At 52.8% G+C, this 19,662-nt stretch overlaps 2 protein-coding genes across 14 annotated transcripts in view; one reads left to right on the plus strand and one right to left on the minus strand.

Annotated features, from left to right (window-relative positions):
* Positions 1–19,208, minus strand: part of ARSG (arylsulfatase G) — a 69,288-nt gene extending 50,080 nt beyond the window's left edge. For 2 of the 9 annotated variants that reach the window (XM_087750740.1, XM_087750735.1), the window contains exon 1: positions 1,718–1,886. The gene's annotated coding sequence lies outside the window, so the exon portion shown is untranslated. Of the gene's footprint in view, positions 1–1,717; positions 1,890–3,176; positions 3,306–15,428; positions 15,496–15,949; positions 16,079–16,793; positions 17,912–18,182 lie in introns of those variants that run through there. The other 7 variants (XM_087750745.1, XM_087750744.1, XM_087750748.1 and 4 more) reach the window with 7 other exon arrangements.
* SLC16A6 (solute carrier family 16 member 6) lies at positions 2,099–11,330 on the plus strand. 5 transcript variants are annotated; one of them, XR_015703213.1, is made up of 7 exons: positions 2,099–2,344; positions 4,339–4,581; positions 5,200–5,343; positions 6,127–6,255; positions 7,258–8,079; positions 8,711–9,227; positions 10,612–11,330. XR_015703213.1 is itself a non-coding variant. In XM_087750751.1 (7 exons), exons 2-7 carry the CDS (start codon positions 4,347–4,349, stop codon positions 10,662–10,664), a joined length of 1,614 nt encoding a protein of 537 aa, XP_087606877.1. In that variant the 5' UTR covers positions 2,099–2,344; positions 4,339–4,346; the 3' UTR covers positions 10,665–11,330. The 5 variants fall into 5 exon arrangements, 4 of the variants coding, with proteins under 4 accessions (XP_087606877.1, XP_087606880.1, XP_087606879.1 ...); XM_087750751.1 differs by having other exon boundaries at positions 8,711–8,941; XM_087750753.1 differs by lacking the exon at positions 2,099–2,344 and adding an exon at positions 2,394–2,676 and having other exon boundaries at positions 8,711–8,941.
* Positions 19,209–19,662: the final 454 nt, after the last annotated feature.

The following is a 19,662-nucleotide window of genomic DNA, read 5'->3' on the forward strand; positions in this document are numbered from 1 at the left end:
GAGACAGATGCAAAATACTGACAAGAAATACCAAGGAGTAAATCGCCTTTGTTTTTTCATGCCAAAGATATTTGCATTCTTATTTCTCCCCTGGAGGCACAAACCTCTTTTGTTGTCCCATAACCACTGGCACTGTCGCTGCCAGGAAGAATTACAGCTTGGGGAGGGCAACCCATTCTCAAGGAAAAGCTTGTGTAACGGGATATCGGCTCTTTGAGGCCAGGCGAGGTGGTCACCCTTTATCCGTACCCCTGAAAGGCAGAATCCCTCGGAGGAAGGGGTCTCCTGCAGGACGGGGCGATAAGGGGCTCCCCAAGGACACACGGGGCGCAGTCCCCATCGCTCCCCGTGGCCCAGCGCCTGGGTTTTAGCTTGTTTAGGATGGGACTGCCAGGGGTGAAGCTGCCGAAACCTCTTGGCAAGGACAAGAGCATCAGCGGCTTGCTGGAGGCGGCAGCTGTTGGACCAGCATTGCCGTGAGAAATTCGCGGCAGCTTTCTCGGTTACCGAGTGAAAGCAATAGCTAATTTGCCTGATTTGTCAGAAGTTTTCAGAGTTTTGTCCCTGCTGCCCGCTACCTTTACCTGCACTGCCTCACTAGCAACTCCCTTTGTGACAAAAAAACCAGAAAACCAAGAGAAGGGACTCCTGCCAAATCAAACACAGCGGCCCTTGCTGACGGGTGAGGCACTGAAGGAACATTTTAACCCGGGTAGTTTTTCCAGGGGTATGAACCAGAATTGCCAGGTTCCACTTTAACCCAGCAAACTGAGGTGGGGTTTTGGGCCAGCGCGGGAGGGCAGGCGAGGAGGGGTCCGCTCACCACCCCGCTCTGAGCCCTCTGCTATTACCCGCGGGCAAAAGTCACTCGCCCACGAGCCCCGAGAGACAGAGCGAGGCTCTGAAGCCTCCCCGGCAGCATCCATCCGTGCCCAGCGCCTGGAGGCCAGCACCGGGATGCAGCGGTAGCGGTGGCTGTGGCACAACGAGCCGGGAAAGGCACCACTGTCAGTTTTTCCCTCTTTTTTACTGATTCCAGGGAAATTTAGGGGAAACCCTATAACACTCACTGCTTTAGTTCCATCCCCCTTTGCCGGGCGTGGGAAAGACCCCTGTCCCATGCTCTCCGTGCCAGATGTCTGACTCCCCCTGCTCCCTTCCTCCCCCATCCATATAGGTGGTGAGTGGGTCTCGCCTGCTTCCAGTTTGACTCACAAATGGTTACTTTTTAAGCTCCCTACATAAAGGAGGTGTTTTCCCCTAAAAACGCAACACGCGCTGCCCACAACGCTGAAGCATGGAAGGGACGGGCACATGCTGGCGTCCTCAAAAACGGCGCGCAGATCTTCGGCGTGTGCTCAGCCCCGTCCCAGCTGCTCCCATCCCGTCCCCAGCGCCTCGCACGGCAAACGGGACGGCGGCCGCCTGCTCCGCTGCCAGCCTGAAGCCGGGATGCTCCCAGCACTGCATCCCGCTGCTGCGGAGCGAGGAGGGAAGCAGGCAGCCGGATCCCGGCCACGCTGCCCAAAGGGCCTAAAGCGTGCGGGGAGAGGCGTTGCTCGCACCCCAACGTGCACCACCTCATCCCTTTCCCATAAGGGGATGGAGGCCTTTTCTGCAAACAAAGGGCTTCAAAACTTCGGCACCAAAGCGGAGCGGGCTCCGAGAGCCCCCGCCGGGGGCGGGGGGACCCAAACCCACTCGCGGCGCCGCTCACCGACGGCAGCGCCGGCAGCACGGGGGTCTCTGTGTGTCCGTCCGTCCCGTCCTTTGCACCGGCAGAGGTTTTGCCCCCGCTCCTCCGCCCGCCGACCCCCGGGGCAGCGGCGCCCTCCCCGCAGCGCGGCCGCGGCTCCGGCTCGGCCGAACCGGCGGGGACCTGCCGCGCCCGGCCCCGCTCCAGCCCCGGCCCCGGCCCCGGCCCCCCCCCCCGCGGGGAGGCGGCGGGGGGGGGGAGCCCAGCCCGCTCCGGCAGGTGCCGGCCCGGGGGGCCGGGCGCGGAGCGGGGCCGGGCCGGGCCGGGGGGCCGCGCTCCCCGCCGCCAGCACCGCCCCTCCGCCGCACACGCGGTGCCGGCGCCGCCGCTGGGGCGAGCCGGGCCCGGCGCGCACATGGCGCTGCGGAGCCGCCGGCGGAGACCGGCTCCAGCCGGTATATAAGGGCTGGGAGCGAGCGCAGAGCAGCCGCCGCCGCGGGCAGCGGGAGCAGCAGCGGCCGGAGGCCGGCGGGCAGCGGGGCCGCCTCCTCCTCTCGCCGCCCCGCCGCTGCCGAGGGTCGCCCGCCCGCCCGCCCTGCCCCGGCCATGGGCAGCCCCTAGCCCCGCCGCAGCACCCAGCGCCGCCCGGTGAGTGGGCTCCCGCCCGGGGACTCCGGGGGAGGGGAGGGCTTTGTTCGGCTTTTTAAAAATTATTTTTTATTTTTCCTGCCTTTTTTTTTTTTTTCTTTTTCTTCCCCCCCTCTCCCCTCCCCTTTTCCGCATCCCTTTATTTTTAGCCGGCGGCCCCGGCGCCCGCCGAGGAGCCGGTGCGGCGGTGGCGATGCAGAAATCAGGTCTGAAATGTTCGGAAAGTGATGCAGGGAGGGGGGGCCACGCCGGGCCCCTGCGCTCTGGCATTTTATTTTTTTTTCCCCATCGTAATTTCTTTTAATTTTTAAATGTACATAATGTACGCCAAGGTTTGTGGGTTTTTTCTTTTTTTTTTTTTTTTTTTTTCTTCCGCTTCTAATAGCGTGCTTCCTTCTAATCTAATCTCCCCCCATTCCTCGTGCAGTGACACAGGAATTCATTGCAGACCCGGTGCCTCTCTCGGGGGGTATCCAGGCACTTCCCACAAAACTTTGGGCAGAGGCTCAACTCCCACCTGGGCACACGGCAGTGGTCCTGCCTGCACCCCCCGGCCGGCTGCAGCAGAGCCTGGGCGCAGGCACCACCGGAGGGATGCAGGAGCCCATGCCTCGCTCCATCCCTCGGCAGAAAAGCCCCCAAGGGAGCCGTGCACCAGCCTCGACCGACCACGCAGCACTGCAGCGGGGTCGGCGGGGTGCTGAGACCCCCCTGCCCTGTCAGGGGACCCCTCGGGTGGGCCCCTGCATCCCCCACCCCAGCCAGGCTCCCCTGCGGCCGCTCACAGGTCCCCAGTGGGTGCTGGTGCCACTGGGAACGCGCATGCACTCGCCTGGTCCTCCGTGAGAAGTTCCCCAGTGGGATGGGGAAGCGTTGCCGGAGCCGCTCAGGCTTCCTCTGCCGAGAAAGTCGTGCCGATGATCTGGAGTATAAAATGGAGGAGGGAAATGCCTGGTGGCTGCTGGGGACGGTGGTGCGGGGAGGAAACACACCGCCCGCGAGAGCCGCAGGTTCACGCTGTGCCCAGGACACCGCGGCATGGGGCCGGAGGCAGCCCACTGGGCAACGGGCCATGGCCACCTCGTGGTCCCCTCCCGGGGTGGCCGCTGGGAGCCAGCGCCGGGGCTTGACCCCGGGACTGTCCCCCCTGGGCAGGTGTGGCAGTGCTTGGGTTCAGCCAGGAGCCCCACGCAGGACAAAAACTGCCCCTGGGCATCCACAGCCCCTGGGTGACACAGAGCAGGGGTGCAGAGGCACCCCCCCGTGCCTTATGGGGTGATCCCCTCCAGCCCTGGCAGCCCTTAGGGTTCAGCCTCCTCCTGCCCTGGGGGGTCGCGGTGACCCTGAGGGCTGCAGGGGACTGCACAGGGAGCTGGTGGCAGCAAGGGTGTCCCCACCCCTGGTTGCATTGTGGGCAGCCAGGGCTTGGCAGCACTGGAGCAGCCATTTTGGGGAACAAGCAGGCTCCTGAGGAGTTCCTGTCACCCTGAGCGTGGTGGGTTTAGGACACCGCAGGGTGCGATGGTGGGTTGTATCGTTGACCGAGCCTGCAGCAAACAGGTGGCACCGAGGTGGCACCGGCCACCCCGGGCCAGGCAGGAGGGTGCGGCGGGGAGGACAGGTGCTCCTGGGGAGTTCCTGCAGCTCCACCAGCCTGCGCTGGGTCCCGCGGTGGATCTTTCACGAACTGCATCCATCCACCCCCATGCACCAAAATACAGATGACAGCTCCCAGCTGCTGGGTTTTGCTGATGGGAACAGCTCGCCCGGGTGCTGAGCGGAGAGTTTCTGGTCCTGGGCTCAAAGGGCACCAACAGAAATGCGCCCGGTGGGGTAACCAAGGCAGAAACTTCAGCCCAACTCCTGCATTTAATCCCTCGGCAGCCCAGGGACTGGCTAGCGGTGCCTTAGTGATGTTACAGCTGCTAGGCCTTGCCTCTTTCAGCAAAATTCATCTTAAACTGATGCCTGGCTCTTTCTCCCCTCTTTTCCAGATCAAAAAATGACTGTCAAGGCTGTAAAAATGCCGTGCGCTGCTCCAAATGTTTATACTAAAGTGCCTGACGGAGGATGGGGTTGGACAATTGCTTTTGCTTTCTTCTTTGTGGAAGCTCTAACGTATGGCATTATAAAATCATTTGGCGTCTTCTTCAATGACCTGATGGAAAGCTTTGATGAAACCAACAGCAGGATATCCTGGATAATATCCATATGTGTGTTTGTACAGACCTTCACAGGTAAGAGGAACAGGCATTCAGCATGAGTGCAAGGGGCAGTTGTGCTGCTGACTCAGCATGTGAGGACCTGTGACTTTTGTGTCTAGTGGCTCCATTATAAATAACAGCCATAAAGCCCAGAGGCTGCGTGCTCCTGAAATACCAAGAAATGGCTGTCTCAGCCCTCCAGTCCCTTTGAGCCCCATCTCGTGTCCTTCTGCATGGTAAAGGGACATGGTTTGTGTTGCTGATCCTGCCCCGGCCATTTAGCTCTCATCAGTAAGGGGTGAAAATAAGAGTTTTGAAACCTACTTCTGTAGTGAAAAGGATTATAAATAACTTGAGCCCCACTGAAATCCACTGGTGTCTGTGGATGTTGCTGCAGGTTTGTCCCAGGCTGGCACGCACCCATCTTAGTCTCTTCTGATGATTTTTTAGCACATTCTAAATGCTGTGAGCTTTGGAGGGCTCCAGGGATGGCTCCAGGGCAATGCTCTGCTGTATGAGGCCAGCTGGCAGGGAAGGTGGCATGTCACGGGGACCTGGGCAGGGGTATGAGAAGCGCCTCTGAAGGAGATGGTAGCTGGTGAAGTTGAGTTGGGTGTTGACTATGGCTCTCTTCCTCTCCCGCCCATCCAGCTCCTCTGTCAACAGTCCTCAGCAATCGCTTCGGTCACCACTTCGTGGTGATGGCCGGAGGGGTGCTGATCAGCACCGGCATGGTCACCGCCTCCTTTGCCTCCACTGTTGTGGACATGTATGTCACCATCGGCGTCATCTCTGGTGAGTCGTCCTATTCCTGTACCTGCCGAATGCTTTGCTCACTCCTGCGGCTTCCCACAAGCACGGCTCTGGCCATGGGGGTCTTACTCTCCACGATGCTCAGAGTGCTTGAGAAATGCTGCTGCCCCTTCTGAGCTGACCTCCCCCTCCCAGCAGAGGCGATGACCTGGGCTGAAGGCTCAGCTTTCTGCCCCGTCTCACCCTGGGGACCACCTTAGGACTTAGTCCTGCAGACCACTGCGCTAGTTCAGCTGTACCGATTGCTTCTGATTGACTGGGATTGCTGGGGACATGAAAGCTGTTCATGGGGTCAAATCCTCTGGCCTCTCCCTCTCTCTTTTTTTTTTTTTTTTTTTTTTTTTTTCCTCCTTCTGATACTTTTTCCCCCTCTCCAATCTGGCCTGGGTGTCCTGCTCACATCCGTGGCTGGGAGCTTGCCTCGCTTAGGGGAGCAACTGCTACAGGCTCAAACTCCTTAAGCAGGTGAGGTCCTCAAAGCGGACCCGCTGGCTGTTGGGGAACAGAAGGCATTACCTAGCAGGTTGGGGAGGTTGGGTCTCTTGGTTTGTTTTTTCTTTCTTTTTTTTTTTCTTTTCCCCCCTCCAATTTTAAAAAAAAATAACATTCTGGTTTCCCCAATGATTTTCTTCCAGGGTGACTTGCTGAGTTGGCCGAAATGATACTGTAATCTCGCCACCAGGAAAGCTGACTTAACGTGTTCTCGCATCGGTGTTTCCCCCTCCCTTACTTGTTGTTATGGCAATTTTTGGCATTTATTCACAGGCCTTGGATACTGCCTCTCTTTCCTCCCGACTGTCACCATTTTATCACAGTATTTTGACAAAAGACGTTCGCTGGTCACAGCGGTGGCATCTACAGGGGAATGTTTTGCTGTTTTCTCCTTTGCACCAGGTACAGTGCCCGAACGCTGTGAGTTCATACGTGCATGCCTAAAGCACAATGCCGTTCCAGTCCTTTTCCCAAGCAAACGGGGGCCCAAGGCAATCAATACCTGGGTGCTTGCGGACCTTCCCATGAGCTGCTAAAGCCCACAGGTGGTTGCTCACATGCCCATGGCACTCGTGCCCTGCAGGCAGGGTTACAAGTAATCCTAGAGACTGGTCTAACGATGCCAGAGCTCTCCCCAGCATCGCCTGCCAGAGCAGGACATGCCTCGCTGATAGGCAGCCCGCTGGGTTCCCTACATAGATCTAGCAGGCTAAAAATAAGACCGAGCAACTTCAGCTATTTAAAACATAGGCAGTACACATAACTGCTCCTAAAGGTTAGTGGGCTTGTGCTTAGCACGGGCTGCCAAAGTGCTCCAGCCTTTTGGGGATGTGTCCCCGGGCAGCACGTCCCTGTCACTGCCCTGTCACCGCCTGTCCTCTGCAGTGCAGGTGGTCTGCTGCTGTGCACGCTTGCTTTCAGCTAATACCCATTGCAAAGCAGCTTTGATTGCAAATGAAGGCTTGTAATTAAGCAGTGACATGCACCTTTGAGTAGAGCTAAGAGACTTCCTCTAGTAGCTGGTTTCAGGGTGGGGTCAGCTGAGAGAGGAAACTGGAGTGTTGGGTTTGCTGTCACTCACTAAAAATAACACCACCTTCATCCTCGTGCATCCCTAACTCACTGGCATCTCCAAAGTGGCTACCTAGAGGATAGCTTTGGCTAGCCAATGTTAAATGCAACTTCTAGCTCTTGTCTGCTGCAGCTGATGGGAGGAATGTGGGTGCCAGGTCCCTGGGTGGCCCTGGGCAAGCAGACCAGGAAGGACCTCTGCAAGAGCTGAGGTGCTTGGGACACTCCAGTGATAAAGCTTCGGTTACTTCCCTGGCTATAAATTCAAATAGCGCCTTGGTGTAACTACAGACTCTTTCAGTTATACTTTCTTCTTCTACCCTCTTCCCTCAGCAATTACTGCTTTGAAGGAGCAGATTGGCTGGAGATACAGCCTCCTTTCTGTTGGGGTGCTGCAGCTAAGCATCGTCATCTGCGGATCACTGCTGCGACCCATTATCATCAAGGAGCAAGAAGAAGTGAAAGCGCAGCCTCCAGAAGAGCCCACGGAGACAAAGTACATGCTTGAAAATGAGCAAACACGCACCTCAATAGAGTCCATAGACTCAGGAGTAGAAATTACTACCTCACCCAGCAATGTGCCTGGAAACACCAAAGCAGAGCTGAAAAGTGAAGAACCAAAGGAACACGTACAGATACTTGTTGAAAATAACAGCACCCCTCCAGAACCAAAAACCAAACTACTGGACTTTTCTGTGATGAGAGACTATAGCTTTATCTGTTATGCATTCTTTGGCCTGTTCGCTACCCTGGGCTTCTTTGCTCCCTCCCTCTACATCATTCCCCTGAGTCTCAGCCTTGGCATCAGCAAAGACCACTCTGCATACATACTGTCTGCCATGGCAATCGCAGAGGTCTTTGGAAGAATTTCAGCTGGCTGGGTTCTCAACAAAAAGCCTATCCGCAAGATCTACATCGAACTCATCTGCGTTGTTTTGCTGTCTGTAGCGTTGTTTGCCTTCCCTTTTGCCTCTGAATTCTGGGGCTTGATGACATGTAGCATATTTTTTGGGTTCATGCTCGGAACAGTAGCAGGCACACATATTCCCCTCCTAGCAGAAGACGACGTGGTTGGCATCGCAAAGATGTCTTCTGCGGCTGGAGTTTATGTCTTCATTCAAAGTTTTGCTGGGTTGGCTGGACCACCCCTTGCAGGTAACTCTAAAACTTTTTTTTTTTGCTATGTTTGACAGCTGTTCGTGCTGATCTCTGTCTAGAAAGTGTTCTGGCAGTGCTAATCATAGTACTATCCTAAAAGCCCTGCAACTAGTCTTAGGAGGCTCTGGGAGCCAGAAGACTGCTGCAGTGCAGCTCTGCAGAGTCCCACCGATGAGGTTCCTCAGTAGAGACTGCCTCAGAGTGAAGGAAAATACTGCAGTGCTACCCTGATCCTGTTAGAAACCTAAAGCTGGCATCAGTTCAGGCTCTAGCAAACGGTAGAAACAAACCGCTTTCACTGTGCATGTGTTTCTGCCATACACTGCAGAAAGGTGAAGTCTCTATCATAATAAATAGGTGCCTGATGCATCTCAGGCTTAGCGTCTCTGCAGTGCCCGAAGGGTTCTGACTTGCCTGAAGATGACACTAGGTACCCCCAAACACAATGGCTTTGCTTTTTTTTTTTTTTTTTTTTTTGTAAGGTAGCATTTGTTTGCCATTGAGTATCTTTTGATTGCAAATAAAATGATGCAGTGGCACCCTGATTAAAAATCCTATAGGAGGGATGGATGGGCAAGGGAGAGGGAGAGTTGGTTGTGGCTAACTGCTATAAATGTCTTTTCTGTAGGTGTCTTAGTGGATACGACACAGAACTACAGCTCAGCCTTCTACTCCTGTGCTGCTGGCATGGTCCTGGGTGCTGTGTTTCTGTCCCTGGTGAGACCGTGCAAGGCTGGGCTGTGCCACCACCAGCAGCAGTGCACGGAGGAGAGCACGGCGGAGGTCGTACCAGACCCACCGGATGACTTTATTGAAATGGATATTGGAAAAGCAGAAAATTCAGGAAAAGGCTGTGATGGTGTGGCATAAAAAAAACCCTGTTCCTTCTCTAATGTACTCGGCGTAAGACTGGGGAAAACGTCAGCTCTGCTCCACGTTTTAAAAATACATTCTAAAGGGAATGTGAAATTTTAAATGTGAACAGTTGCTACCAACGAGGTTTTTTTTTTTTTTATTATTATTATTAGAACTTTTTTAACCAACAATGGAAAGCTCCATAGAAAATACGGATAGCCACTTAAGAATAACTTTTGTCTAGCATGAAGATGTGATGCACACTCCTGCTTTCCTGGTAACAAGCATAGGTAAAGGTTTGATCCCAGAAAAACTGAGAACAGCAACAGCAGAAGCAGCTCAGCCTCTGACTGTCCTCACCCATCCCCTACCGCAAATTCCACACAGACAAGAAACCCATGCCACGAACTGGAGATGAGCATTTCGTACACCACCAGTAGCCAACTGAATCTTCTTCTGGAAGAATATGGACTCATGTTTTAGATTTGAGGAGGAGGCTAGGCTAGAGAGCTGACTTAAACCATTGCTAATGTTTTTCTAATTAACTTGAATGTCACAAATGCTGGGAAATCAGAGGCTCCGTATGTCCTTATGGCCAGTTATTACTACACAAATTCCATAAGATCATTTTTCTTCTCCCGATTGGTATCCTGAGAACTGTTTTTCTATTGATAGTCAGATCTGATATACTGTTTCTAATTTAACTAGTATTTATTAATTTATTCTAAGATTGTTAAAGGAGGTTAGCTTAAATAATGGGAGAGGAAAAATCATCTTTTGCATAACAGAAAGCTGTCTTTACATCCATCTCTTCAATACCTATCTTGTATTGCTAGCTTGTGAAATTGTTGGGAAACTTACTCTTACAGCATAGAGTGTAGCTGTTTTTAATAGGTAGGTCTAGGGTAACCCAGTGGTTATTTCAAAAGGAAAAAAAGAATAATAAACTACAGATCAGCATCTCTTTCCATAAGGCTGCAGCTGGTGTCAATGGACCTAGCTCCACTGCCATAACCAGCCCACCCCGCAGGGAGGATTTGGCCCAGTATGTCTTAATGTACCCGAAACCTTCGCTTACAGGTGCACAAGGAAATCTGTGCCGCATCACCAAATGAATGTGGAAACCCCCACGTTACCCAGCCCCTCGCAGTCTGCTCCCTCCATCTGCCAACCCCGCAGGCACGGGGCGGCTGGGCTGAGCCGTAGCCCCTTCCCCGGCTCTCCCTGCTCCCCCAAAGTCAGCGAGAGGCTTTTTTTTTTTTTTTTTTTTTTTTTTTTTTTTTTTGCTGCTGACTTCAGTGAGAAATGAACTGGAGCCTGTGCACATTGAAGGCGTGAAGGGAATGATAAGAGACAACGTACTAGCTGTTCATTTAGTCTTAATGGGAGAGACTCCTACTCATGGTGACACAAGCTTGCTTACCCCACCTATATGCATCTTAACGCCTCTAGGCAACTCAGGGGGACAAATAAAACAAGTCTGGTTTGGTTTGGGAAAAAAACCAAACCAACATTTCTGTGTATTTAAGTGGAAGTGGCATCATGCATTAACTGCTACACTGACCTGTCTGTATTTTACCAGCCATAGAAATGTGGGACAATCTGTAACAAAAACAAAAAAACCACCACCCACCTCTTTTTGGGAAGGTGCTTGATTTGTTTTTTCTGTCTTAGATGTCCAGAAAAGAAAAGAAAAGAAACAGGCACTCTTGCAACCAAGTGGCTAGAGCAATTCATCCTCACTGCCTGAGACCTGCGGTCTCGTGTCCTTCCTCTGCCTCAGCACTTTATCACGGCCAGCAGAACCTCGCTGCATTGCACCCAGGACTGGAAGACCCCTTACAGAGAACTAGAGTTTTGTGAATCAGTGAGTAAATGAACAAATGACGATGTCGCATTAAGATGTACTTTTTATTTATTGTTAATTTATGATACTTCAAGCGTTTTGGTAAATGTTCTGTAGACTATAATTGTAAGATTACTGAAGTCTTTGTGATACGAGACCTCACTACAGCACTTTGCTATTACAACTCTGCTTGGAAGTGGAATAAGGCCTCCAGGTTTTGCGTGTGTGTGGAAGCTCCCTGTTCTGCAGATTTGCGAGGTTCTACTGTAATTTAATTTTTTTTTTACAACAATTTCCAATACAGATCAAATAATATGTTTGTCACTGACCTCACAGTACGTTTCTGTTCCTGTCTGTGTCGCGGCACGAGCAGGGGAGCGAGTGAGTATGTGTGTGTGCGGGCGCAGAAGACCCAGAAGCAGGCTTTAATGCGTTCAAAGCAGGATTTACTGATTTGTTTGTAACGTACCTAGTGGACTCTGGAAATACTCTAAAACACTGAGTTTTGCAATAAACTTTTTCTTTTTTTTCCTTCTTTTTTTTTTTTTAATAAAGAAAACGAAGAAACTTTCTTCCTCTCCCTCTCCTCCATCACTCGGACCAGGCTGGGCCAGCCTTTGCCCGGCGGGGTTGTTGCAGAGTCCAGTCCCGCTTCCCCTCCCGAAGGGCTCTTGGCAGCCCGGCTGTCACATGCCGCTTCCTCAGCCTGAAGTAGCGTGTTTACCCTGCAAATTGGGCAATCCTACGTTCTTTTAAATGAGTTGCTTGGAAGCTGGTAGATTAGTGCTGACCTCAAGGGTACTCTTGTAAACCCTTACCCGGGGAGGCCTGATTAGAAGGAGCCTTTTCTTCTTCTGAGTGGTAACTGAATTGGTGGCACTTAGGAACATTATCCTCGCGTCTTCAAGAAGCATGCAATCATGTAATTATTTTATCATCTCTCTGAATTGCAGAATACTTTCTCCATGCCAGGCTAGGCAGCTCATGTATCAGAAATCAAGCTACTAAATAGCAGGATAGTTGCACTAAAGGGCAATTTTCTCTCCCTCAAACCGTATTTCTTTTCACACCAGCTGAGATACGCCCTTCCCTGCTTAGCCCGTAACTCCTAGCATCACCAAACCTACAAGGAGTAACACTGCCATGCTGCTTAATTCCAAATGCCAGTGCATGTATTAGATTTGCAAATGAACTACTTGTTGAAGGAATCATCACGCCATTGATACATATTAAGTGCAATTTGTTTTCATTCTGGTTACAGAAGTCCTAGAACGGAGGTGATCACGCATGCAAGCGGAGCAAACTTAACGCAAATACCAAAGTCCCGGGAAGCTAATCTGTCTCCAAATTTGACTCTGGCTCCATTACAGCAGTGAACAAACATTATTTGCAACAGCTTCCTCAGAACAACCCCCCAAAAAAACCCCAGCATTACAAAGGCTGCACACTCTTCACATAAATAAAAGCACATAAAACTGTAACGCTATCAGATGTCTCCCTGCACAGAAAGTTTTGAGTAATTTTTCCCACCTGGTTTAAATTAATTGCCCACAACCTCCTCTGTTATCCTAGTATGAAGGCATTAAGGATGCCTGAACAAAATAGGATAAGAATACTTATTTTTATTCAGTAGCATTGTATATCTACTTTGTGCCAGTAAATAAGAGGACAACACGGGACAAAACTGGCTTCTGCAAGCCTCAGTATTCCTCTCAAAAGTGGGTGTATAAACTCTTGTAGTCAATGAGGCCAGTGCCAGCCAAATGTAAATAAAGGAAATTACACAAGGTCAGCTTGCAGAAGGACAAAAAGCCCTCAGACTATAGGTACCTATCCCTTCTGAAGCAGAAAGGAAGCTGTACAGTGGGTTTGTTTGTTGTTTTGGGGTCTTTTTTTTAAAAAAAAAGACAAAAGCATTTTTCCATTTGAAATTCAAAGGAAGGGCAACCTCTTGTTCTTTTTCACTTATTTCAGACCAGCCGACATCAGGTACTTAACAGGACAAATGAATCTTTAAAAATAGCTAAACTGGTTTTGGAAAAAAGTAAAGTAGGTGCTTACAAAACAGCTTGAATGTTTTAATGCTTCCCTTCAGATGTTACTTGTTAGCATCTGAGATCATCATTTTCCAGCTGCCCGTAGTAAACATGACCTGAATTTTCACAGTGATGCAAGCCCAAGCAGCAGCTTTCCTCCCTCCCTCTTTAAAGCTCATCTTAAAGATGCTTCACAGGTCGGGTTTAGGAAAATATCCCTTTAACTTCTGGCTTGGTTTGAAGGATGAGAGAGAAAGCACTGCTGCCCAGAGGAATTATTTTATACTTGTCGTCCACACCAGAAGACAGGATCCCCAGTTCCCACTGGCATACCGCACCAGCAGCGCGTGGGAAAGGCTCCCGGGCATCCCGAGATGCCGTCAGTTTGAGAAGCCAGTTTACAGCCGCGATGTGTGCATGCCTCCCGCCGATCCCCCCGACCTCTGGGGATCCTGGCAGCAAAACACAGAGTTTTCCTCTCCCCGGTTTCGCTCACATGGATTTTTACTTGCAGGATTTGCAAATTCATGGCTGTGCTAGCACAAAACTCGCTCTTGCAAATTGCAGTAAGTCATCTAATAAATCAAATGCAACCCCCCACCCTCCTTCCTACTGCAGTTGTCAAGCTCCAGTTACAACAATTTGTGGTAAAATATTACTCACCAGCACTTTGGCCCGTGTGAGCAGCTCTGCCTCTGTAAAGACAGCCCCCTAAATCACTGCTTTGTCACAGAAGCCACAAGCATAACCAAAAGACTTATTACACGCAGACATTATGAGAATAAGGCCAAGGAGACAATAGTTTCCCTTGCTTCCTTTTTGTCAAAGCTTTCATTAATGTCGTGAACGTCTTTTTCTACTTTATCCGCTGCCGGCTGCTTGCCGCAGTCAGCCTGGCAGAGGAACGGCCGAAATCAGCCCCAAAGAGCCTGAGCAGCAGTGAGACCGAGTCAGGCGATGGCACACTGGGGCACTGAGCATCACCCTGTGCTCCTGCTTCAGCAACCTGCTCTCCCCAGCGACGCTGGTACCCACCGGCCTGCCTCTCTGCTCCGCTAAGTCACTTTAATTTCCACCAGCTTGTGCTTGTGCTATAGGAAGTTATCAAAGTAAGTTAGGCATTTTAAGCACATCAAGGCTTTTGCATTTTGCTGTTGATGTGGCTGGTATTTTTTTATTAATGTTGCAAAATGAAACAAACACCCAAAATCACCTGTGAAGAGTGAAGGCCATTTGTGAAGTTATACCTGGGGTTCAAGGACTGCAGGAGGTGGGCACGGAGAGCACGGGGCAGCCATGCATCACTGCCCATGCATGGTAACAGGGTGATGCTCCTGCCTAAGCCAAGCATCCTCCTAACCCCTGCTGAGCATCCTCCTAACCTCCGCCCCAGGCACTGTGCGAGCATGGCCAGCTCCGGTTGCGGTGCCCTGACCCCCAGCTCAGCAGCCTGTACATGGCCCCTGCTGCACCTCCACGCTGTGTGTGATGGTGGGGAAGGTTTCCTACAGAGGGTATAAACTGACTGTAAATGAATGACTAAATAACGCAGGGACGGATGCACAGATCACTTGAAGGACACGAAGTTATGTGACAAGGTCTGATTCTGACACTGCCACTCGGACAAACCTGCTGCTGAAGGTTTTTATCTGCTCCCAGGCACAGCGCTTGACCAAAGTTACCCAAATCCTTCCCCTCGCAGGTCTGCATCCCTGCCTCTCTTTGCCGGCGGTGACCACGCAGCGGCTGTGTGTCCCGGCCAGAGCCGGCCCTGACAGCCGGAGCACGGCGGGGATTTGAGGACACCTCGACACGCATGGCCACTTCTACTCGAGATTCAGCATCTGCAGGCAGGAGCTGGCACAGCAATTGCTACACCTTGACATTCCCACATTGCATTCTCCTAGAGGGCCTGCACCAGGTGGGAAAGCAGGTTCTGATTTGCACAGAGAGGAGGGAAGAGCGGGGCAGGGTGCCCTCCGCATCCTGGCACCAGAAGCCAGTCTCGCCATGGGACACATCCCTGCGGATGCAGGAGAGGACGTGCCTCTGCTGCTCCTCTGAAAGTAGCGCTGGGGGACAAGCCAGCCTTCGCCAAATATTGCAACGTGCATACTGGGGAACTTGAAACTGGAAAACATGCGTGGAGCAACAGCCTAGGCCCTGCTTGGAGCTGAACCCCCAGAAAAGCCAGCTCCTTCCCACACACCGCAGGGCTCCCTGCCCACCGTGAAATCAGTCCCTTCCCCTCCTCCTGCTGCAGCCCCAGGCCTCCAGCGTGGGCTCCAAATTCACCCTCACCCTACCAAGTAACAGCCACCAAACACCCTGTGTGCCTGTATCTTCCTCCCTCACACACCCTGGGCTGCAGCAACAACGTCTTATCAGCATCGGCCATGCACAGCCTTGCCCCCACGCCCCACTGCGGGGCAGCCTCAGGCGCTATCGGGTGCTGCAGGCCTCCCGTGCCGCTGGGATGGGCTCCTGTCAACTGGTCCCACCAGGCAAAGGACGCCAGGCAGTGCGGCACTGCCAGGGAAAGCCAGCGCGAAGCCGGGTCCCCCCCAGACACGGTCAGAAAAGCCCAAAGCGAAAACCTGTGCACTCACGGTGCAGAGCTGCCTGCCATGTTTTAGTCCTCCCCGCCGCGGCGTGACAGCGGGAGCCCCGCTCCTCCCCGTTCCCGTCCACGCCAAGGGGAGGAGCGCGGGCTGGGGAGTCCAGGCGAGGTGGCCACGCCACTGCCCCACAGCAAAGGGCCCCCGGCGATCTGCTGTGGGCAAGAGCGGGCACATCCCACCCCCATCTGCTCGGTACCACTGGAGGAATCTGCTCCCCGACCTCCAGCAAGCCCTTGCACGACAGACACGCAGTCATTCCCTTGCTGCTCGCAAAACACAGCCCTCTTCTGCTCAAACATCAGCTGCACATAATTCAGCAAAGGGTTTCGAATTCAGCAAAGGGTTTCGTCTCTGCCCTCGCTTGAAAACTCCGAACCGCACCTTCAGCAACACTCGTGTCCACCCTCGCCTCCACAGAAACCCCGCCGGCCTTGCAAGACTTCCCCTCCTTCGGTAACTCATGCAATTCCCCATGCTCTGCCAGAAGAAAAATACATTAAATAAACTACCTGGAAAGGAGTCTGCAGGCATAAAGGCAGTTTTTCTGTTTCTTCTCCCTTTTGCTAGCTGTTCGCCTCCTGCCTCCCCTGGTGAGGAGTCACAGCTTCTTCCAATATCACAATCAAGAGCACTCAGACAAGAGAAGGTGGAAACCCACCCCCTCAACAGCAGTTAGAGCAAACCCTGATGCAAATAGGTCACCCAAATATTTAAATACAAAACCACGTTCAAGCTTTAGTTCATAAAATGTTTTCATTGAGACAACCCCTGTCCTTCCCAGATCTGCACCCGTATCTTTGCATCTCGAAGATTTCTACTCAATCTCTTTTGCGCAGCTCTAAATGAGACGGGAATTTCAACCTCAGTGTTTGTCTTCAAGGACTAGACACTGATCTTGCAGCCTGACCTACGTGTTGGATTTCTCCTTGGTAAAAAGCACCTTCAGCGCAGCAGAGGGGGCCAAACTGGTCAGCTAACAGTGTGTAAAGTGGTAACTGGACATAAACTATGTATTTATGTCAAATTCAATTTTAATATGCAAGGAAATGACAGCAATAAATATCAGAATGTATAAGTGATTCTAAGTCAAAATAGTAATTTTTAAAATACATATAGATGCACTGTGGTGTGTACTTTTCCACTGTCAGAATAGCAGGTAATTCACACACTTCGGAGAACTTAATTGCTCACAGTGTGTAAGACCAGGAAGGGAGCACAGAAGTAGATTAGTGAACCAGAGAGCAAAAACTAATCCTGAAAATTGTGCACAGTGGGAACCCTCCCCCGTCAGCCTGATTTGGGGCCCTGGTACGAGGGAGTCAATTTACCAGCACAGAGGAGGAAGCATCTTACCTGGGTGATGTGAAGAAAAACGGAAGCCTAACCAAATCCTGGTCACAGTAATTAAAAATAACATCCTGACACAGGAAATTGAACCTCTTGCACAAAGCTCCAATTAGATCTGTGAACCTGATTAAAAAGAAAGAGAAACTATGTAAATAACCTGGATTAAAGTTCAAGGCATCTTCTTTTGATCTTCATGCAAACTCTTAGATGCAACCGGACTTGGCTCCTCTCCTTGCAACCCACGCTATGGACAGATCCTGGTACGTGGAGACTCTCATTCGGGACAGCACGCACGGCGTGCGGAGCAGTGCCTGTTCCCCAACACCCAGCTGTTCATTCATAGCTGCCCCTTTCATTTGCAAACGCCCTTTTACTTCTACATGGGGACTCTCATTCCTGCAATTTTATTAGTAGTCTTATAAAATACAAGGAATTAAACTGCACAAGTCACCTGCGGCTGTGTGGGACACAGCACACCCCAGACCCTATTTAGAAAAGAAGCGCTCAAGAGGGATGAAGGCAAATATCCCTGGATACACACGGCATCATCAGAGACCAAATACTGTAGCATCACGTTAGCAACCAGTGTCAGCCAAGAGATGATACAAACATTAGCTTTTCAGTGAAGAATTTTTAGTGCACTGGTAGTTTCCTGTCAGACAGTAAATTTTAAAATAGTCCATAGTAAATGACAGAAAGTAACCCTGTACATATATGAGCTTTTCTGCATGTACTATACGCTGCTTATATGATTTAGTCCTGCAGCACATCAAGGCATTTTAATAACCACTTATGGCTCTCCTTGAACACTTGTAGGGGTTTTGGTGAACACCCTTGGGTTCCTGCCACTGTTTCACTATCATCTTCATGCATTCCTTGATAGTAAGGTCTTCAAGATGTAACACATTAAATGAAAATGAAATAAGAAAGTTGAAAGATTTTAATCTTAATGTTGAAAGACTAAAGCAAAATCATTCTCTCTCTCCACTGCATTCTGCTTCTTGTATTTAAAAACAATATAGTTAATAGAAGGTTTTCAACCCCCAACCCGTGTGAGCAACGCAACCCTTCTGCCTCTTTCCCCAAATACCCTGACTCTTCTGTAACACCTGCTTCTACTTAGCAAAACAAATAAACAGTTACTAACCACAAGTATAACTCTCTACCACTGACATTTCTTTGCATGTCTCAGACCACAGTTTCCTTTGGGAACCCTGAACTTATGTGCTCCTTCAGTTTTTATGTCTGTAAGATGGCAGAAAGATGAGAAAAACAAGCAAACACACACAGACAGAAGCTACAGTATCTACAGCAACAGCTGAAACACAAACTAACGTAGGGGTTGTGAAATTCATCCTGCAAGGAAGTTAAAAAACGAGGCTGACTGATGCCCACCGTCAATGTTGTAATCCAGTCGCAAGCGTGAGGTGATGGTTCCCAGGCAGGGCTCACGCAGGCAGGGCCCAGGCACCGGCCCCCGGGGCCCAGCGGGTCTGCCCCACCACGGGACAGGCACATCCAGCCAGGCACAAGGTTCCCGGGGAGAAGGGAGGCCAGAAATCCTCCCCCAGCGCTCTGATGATAACACGCTGCTCCCGGACCCCCTTGTCTCCAGGAGGCCTTGGGAACGGGTGATGATATAGCTTTGAAGATGGGCTACCAACACTCGCGAGCACTGGTTTCTGCGGGGCAGTGGGTGACGTTACTGGGAAGCAGCCTGGCTGGCGGTGCCGGCACACGTGCGGCAGGCCCGGGCTCTTCCCGCTCTCCTGTGCCACCAGAACCAACGCTGCCGGGGCCTGCCCTGCCAGGCGAGGCGGGCAGCGATGCCCTGCGGAGGGGTGGGCAGCGGCAGGGCTCTGCGGTGGGTGGGTGCTGACAGCACAGCGGCAGCGCTGCTGAGGGCGAGGACAGAAAAGGTTGGGTGCCAGCTCGCGTGACTGCCCGGTCCCCGTACCCTACGTCTTTCTATAATGTCAGAGCCTATGGCAGCCTGCAGCTTGCGCAAACAAACGGGGCAGAGGGCCCGGGGACGTCTGTCCGATGTCTCCAGGTGGCTGGAGCCCGGCATCACGTCCTGCAGCCGCGGGCAGCGACGGAGACCAGAAATCTGCCGGATTTCATGAGTCAGGGTCTGATAAACAGCCTGCGCTAGGCAAATTGTGCTGTTTCCTCATCTCCCTCCGCTCCTTTACGCTGACCAGTGCAGGGCGGGCTGCGGGCTCTCACCTGGCGGGACCCGCAAAGCAGCAGAGAGACCGCCGGTGCCTAACCGCCGTGGAACCGGAGCAGGCGGGGGGGAAGGCGCCCGCTGCTCCCGCGTCGGCCCCCCGCCAACCCCCGGCGCCGCCGCAGGCCCCGCTGCCCCGGGACGGGGGGCTCGGGCGGCGGAGGCCCCGCTCCCAGGGCGCTTCCCGCGGGAGGAGCCGCGCTCCCGTCCCGGTCCCCGCCGCCCTGCGTGCCCCCCCCCCCCCCCCCCGCGGCACCGCCCCGGCTGCGCGGTCCGCGGGCGCCCCCTGCCGGCCCCCCGCGGGGCTGCGCCGGTCCCGCCCGGCCGCGCGGGACGGGGATCCCGGGGGAGGGAGGGGGATCCCGGCGGCCGGGGCGGCCGGGACTCGGACTCGGGGCTGCCGAGCCTAAAGAAGCCAGGCCCTCTTCCGCACGCCCCGGAGGGCCATCGCCAGCCGCCGCGCTCCGCTCCGGTTACAGCAGCGGGATGAGAGTTTCCCGCCCGTGGGTGCCGCAGCCCCCGCGCCCGCCTGAGCCGGTCCTTCCCCGGGCGCTGTTCCCCCCGTGACATGCTGCGGGCGGCTCCTGGGAGATGCCAGCCACCGGCAAAGGCCGAGAGAGCCAGTGTGGGCTACCAGCAGGCAGC

Source organism: Nipponia nippon, unplaced genomic scaffold (genome assembly GCF_047370975.1).
Source record: "Nipponia nippon isolate SJK-2023a ecotype South Korea unplaced genomic scaffold, ASM4737097v1 scaffold_14, whole genome shotgun sequence".
In the NCBI taxonomy this organism is placed as follows: Eukaryota; Metazoa; Chordata; class Aves; order Pelecaniformes; family Threskiornithidae; genus Nipponia; species Nipponia nippon.